Genomic DNA, 4,303 nt, shown 5'->3' with positions numbered 1-4,303 from the left:
ATTTTCCCTTTGTCACTGAGTAACTCCCTCAGGTATCCCTGGTTCAGCATCCTGACCACCTCTTGTCGTAGGCCTATGCAGTCTTCGGTTTTGTGTCCCCGTTCCTGATGGAACTCACATAGGGCGTTTGATTTCCTTGTGGCAGGGTCTGATTTCATCTTCTGCGGCCACTGCACCTTGGTGCCCAGCTTCTCCAGTGCATACACTATTTCTGAGGGAGATACACAAAAGTTATGGGCGGTTAATAAATGGGGCGTACCTCTTTCGTTTCGGAGTGGGGCGACGTGTCGCTGTAGCGCGTCTGTATGCCTTGGTGGCAGATGGGAGGAGGTGTATGGCTGATGTCGATCTTTGTTGGAGCGGGGAAGTTGTTCTCGTCGTCCTTCGTTCCGTCGATCTCTCCTCGTTTCTGAGTGTATCGCTGTTAGCCGTTGGGTCGGCCCATTAAGATCGTCCTCGTCCGCTCGTACCTCGGCGCAATAGGCGTTGTGGATTTCCTCCCATGTGGTAGGGGGATATTTCATGAGGCGGCTCAACAGCTTCTTGGTTGCCCTCGAACCATCCTTGCTTAGCCCGTTCTGGAAAGCGGCGACTGCCATGCCTTCCGATACGTTTGGTAGACTCATCCTTACCCTGTTAAACCTTGCCAGGAAGTCCCTGAGTCCCTCTCCTGTGGTTTGCCTGAAGGCGAAGATGTCGTTGACCCTGGCCTCCGCTTTCTTCGCGCCTGCATGGGCTGTGACGAACTTATCCGCCATTTCCTCGAACGTTGATATTGCCTTAGCCGGTAGCTGAGAGTACCATGTTAAGGCCCCTCCTGTCAACGTCTCGCCAAACTTCTTCAGCAGTACCGACGGTACCTGTTCTTTCGATAGGTCGTTGCCCTTCACAGCGGTGACGTAGTGGATCAGATGATCCTCGGGATCTGTGGTTCCGTCATATACCCTCAAGTAGGGTGGCATCTTGAAGGTTTTTGGGGTGGAGTGAGGGGCAGCTTCTTCAGTGTATGGTTGTTCAACGAACCTTCCCACGTCGCGTTTTGCTAGCAACTTGGGAGCACCGGGGATCTTGTCGACCCTCTCCTGATGTTCCTTCATCTGACCGCGGAGCGCCTTGTTTTCATTTTCCATTTCTTCCATCTTCTTTAGGATGGCTGTTAGCGTGCCATCGTTGGTCTGTGTCTCGATGGGTTTGTTATTCGCTAGTGCAACTTCCGGTTCACCCACGGCAGCAGTGGTACCTACCGTTGATGTACACCCGATGTTACTTTGTGGTGACCTCTCAACCAAGCCACTTAGAGTGCTTGTTAGCCATCTTTCCAGTAGCTTCTTGACCGCTGAGGGTGCTTCCGTAGCCGCAGTTGTGGAAGCTCCTTTTTCGTGCAAGATCGTCAGACCTTCGGATGGGGAAGGTGAGATCTCTGCACCCGGTGTGATGCTAGGGGTTGCATTCAGGATGCCATCGTCACTGGCCTCGTTGAGAGGGCCAAGGAGATTGGTAGTGACACCCAATATAGCTTTCGATCTTGTGTTATTTTCGGCCATTTTCTGTTTTTGTGTGGTGTAGAGAGTGGTAGTTGGTTGATCTCTAGGTGGATACTATGGTTTTGATTCTCGAAATCCCCATAGACGGCGCCAAATTGTTTAGCTCAAAAATTATATTCGTATTTTATAAGCTTAAAAACAATCGAAAATATATAGGGGTAAATCGTAATCAAATATAATAAGCCCAAGAGATGATTATTGCTTCAAGAATGTTTGTAGATCTGTAAGTGCGTAGTGAAATAGACTTAGCTTAAGAGGGAAGCAATGGTTGGAAAATCAAGAAAGAGATAAGAGAGAGAGATAGAGAGAGAAATTGTATTATCCGAGAATAACCATCATCCTATTACAATGTGGAGGTCTCCTTTATATAGTAGGAGACCTCCCTCGAAATAATCAAAAAGGTACAAAAGTTGGTGGCTTCTACTCAGTAAAAAGGTCAGACACTAAACGACGTCACTTCTTCTTCACCAACTTGGGCCGTGCCCTCACTCGGGTCGCCCTTATTATAAGGGACGTGCCCATTTGGCGTGGGGGCGTTATGAGCCAAATTTAACCCTATACAAGTACCTTTTAAATACCTTAATATTCATTTTACTGCATCCCAATGTTCTTTTCCAGGATTGGAAATGAATCTGCTAACAGTGCCAACGGCATGTGCAATGCCTGATTTTCTATGAATCTTTAACACAGGATGATTGCAGATCCGGCATTTTTGTACAAGCTGCTTCTCGAGCAGGCCAGTACAATTGGTTGCTCAGTTTGGTGGGAGATCAAAAACCGTAAGGAGAGGTATACTTGTTCAGTTCAAGGAAATAAAACTCATTAAAAAGTCCTCATGCAGGATTTTAAACAAACATGTTTTTTTTATTGTGATCTAGGATAAAGCATGAGTGGGATCTTGCCCTTCTTAATGTGCTTACTGTAACGGCTTGCAATGCTATTGTTGTTTGGTCGCTTGCTCCTTGTCGCTCATATGGAAACACATTCCACTTTGATTTGCAAAACACGTTACAGAAGCTTCCAAACAATATCTTTGAAAAGAGTTATCCACTAAGAGAATTTGACTTGCAGAAGAGAGTTCATTCCTTTTTCTATAAGGCTGCAGAGTTCTGTATGGTTGGACTCACTGCGGGAGCTGTCCAAGGGGCTCTATCAAACCTTATTGCCACTAAAAAGGAGGGAAGGTAGATATTGGATGGCGTATTGGGCAATTTAATTTCCCATTTAACTCTTTTTATAAAGGTAAAATACCATTAACGACACCTTATGTTCCAGTCTAAGGGTGTGTTTGATATGAAGGAAGGAAAATGTTTTCCAATTTTCCCATGTTTGGTTGACTTAAATATTTTGGAAAACATTTTCCTTATCAATTCATTTTCCTTCAATTGGAGGAAAATGTTTTCCTTATCAAGAGAAGGGAAAACATTTTCCAAAACTCCTTCTCAACCTTCCCCACCCTATCCCCCAACCCACCCCCACACCCCCACACCCACCCACCCAAACCCCACCCCACCTCTCTCTCCAAAAACGGATTTTTTTTTTTTTAAAATTTCAGTTTTTTTTCCGTCACCACCCACCCCTGGTGTCCCCCACGCAAACCCCACCCTCACCTGACCCCCCCCCCCCCCCCACAAAAAAAAATTACTTTTCTTTTAAAATTTCAAATTTCTATTTTTTTTTATTTTTCTGCACATATCCCCTGCCCCTTCCCCACCCCCCCCCGCGCAAAAAAAAAATTACTTTTTTTTTTAATTTCAATTTTCTATTTTTTTTCTGCACATACCCCCTGCCCCAAACCCCCCCCCCTCCCGCAAAAAAATTTTTACTTTTTTTTATTTTCTAAATTTCTATTTTGCTATTTTTCTGCACATACCCTGCCCCTGCCCCCCCCCCCCCCCCCCAGGGAAAAAGTAATTTTTTTAATACATATTTTTAATTTTAATTTTTTCATCTGTCGTTTTACAGGTTCGAAATTTTACAAGTTCCAAAGTTATGAGTTTAGAGGTTTATGTGTTGAAAGTTTACGGGTTTAGAAATTATAAAATTACGGGGTTCGAAAGTTTGCGTTTTTACGTAAAAAAGTAAAGCAACACATTATTGCTTTGGATTGTGTCAATTTTTAGAGACTTGGGGAAGGGTGGGCCGAGGGGAGGGGTGAGGGAGGGGGAGGGGGAGGGGAGGGTGAGGAAGTTGCATAAAAAATATTTTCCTAAAAAAATATATTTTCTACTCTCTAACCAAACAATAGAAAATATTTTCCGGAAAATATTTTCCGGAAAATATTTTCCACACTCACCAACCAAACAAGGAAAAATAAGTGATAAAACCATTCATTTTCCAAATTTTCTAGGAAAACATTTTCCATGGAAAACATTTTCCTTCAATACCAAAACACACCCTAAATCTCGTTTGCTACTATTGTTTGCTAGGTTGTCAGTGACTATCCCATCTGTGAGCAGTAATGCACTTGGTTATGGTGCCTTTCTTGGTCTTATGCGAACCTTCGTTATCAGCTCTTGTGTGATTTGACAGAGCTGTAGTTAACCACTTTGAATGTATTGGAGTGGCCTCCTTCTTCAGCACTGCCCTGAGGTATACAGTCAGTAAATAAATGGTGGTAGCATATGCCTTTCCTTTTTTTCAAACAACTGCAAACTTCATTTATCAACTAGGGTAACAGACTTTCTATCATTTAACAGCTTAGGTATCTTCTAACTGCAGCACACAATTCTTTTTGGTGAATATACTAATCAAACTTT

At 43.7% G+C, this 4,303-nt stretch overlaps 1 protein-coding gene across 1 annotated transcript; it reads left to right on the top strand.

Moving 5' to 3' along the window:
• Nucleotides 1–2,220: 2,220 nt before the first annotated feature.
• LOC109220394 (protein RETICULATA-RELATED 1, chloroplastic-like) lies at nucleotides 2,221–4,073 on the top strand. The gene is made up of 3 exons (XM_019384866.1): nucleotides 2,221–2,333; nucleotides 2,423–2,728; nucleotides 3,974–4,073. The coding sequence occupies exons 1-3, from the start codon at nucleotides 2,236–2,238 to the stop codon at nucleotides 4,071–4,073; spliced, it is 504 nt and encodes a 167-aa protein (XP_019240411.1). The 5' UTR covers nucleotides 2,221–2,235.
• The last annotated feature ends 230 nt before the right edge of the window (nucleotides 4,074–4,303 follow it).

The sequence above is a fragment of the Nicotiana attenuata genome, unplaced genomic scaffold, assembly GCF_001879085.1.
Source record: "Nicotiana attenuata strain UT unplaced genomic scaffold, NIATTr2, whole genome shotgun sequence".
In the NCBI taxonomy this organism is placed as follows: domain Eukaryota; kingdom Viridiplantae; phylum Streptophyta; class Magnoliopsida; order Solanales; family Solanaceae; genus Nicotiana; species Nicotiana attenuata.
This window is presented reverse-complemented; position numbering and strand designations above follow the sequence as displayed.

What these genes read in the sequence shown, in the direction of transcription:
- LOC109220394 (XM_019384866.1), top strand. Translation starts at nt 2,236, where the DNA reads ATGATTGCAGATCCGGCATTTTTGTACAAGCTGCTTCTCGAGCAGGCC. An exon ending in ATCAAAAACCGTAAGGAGAG is followed by an intron (nt 2,334 to 2,422) that starts GTATACTTGTTC and finishes ATTGTGATCTAG; the next exon opens with GATAAAGCATGAGTGGGATC. An exon ending in GCCACTAAAAAGGAGGGAAG is followed by an intron (nt 2,729 to 3,973) that starts GTAGATATTGGA and finishes ATTGTTTGCTAG; the next exon opens with GTTGTCAGTGACTATCCCAT.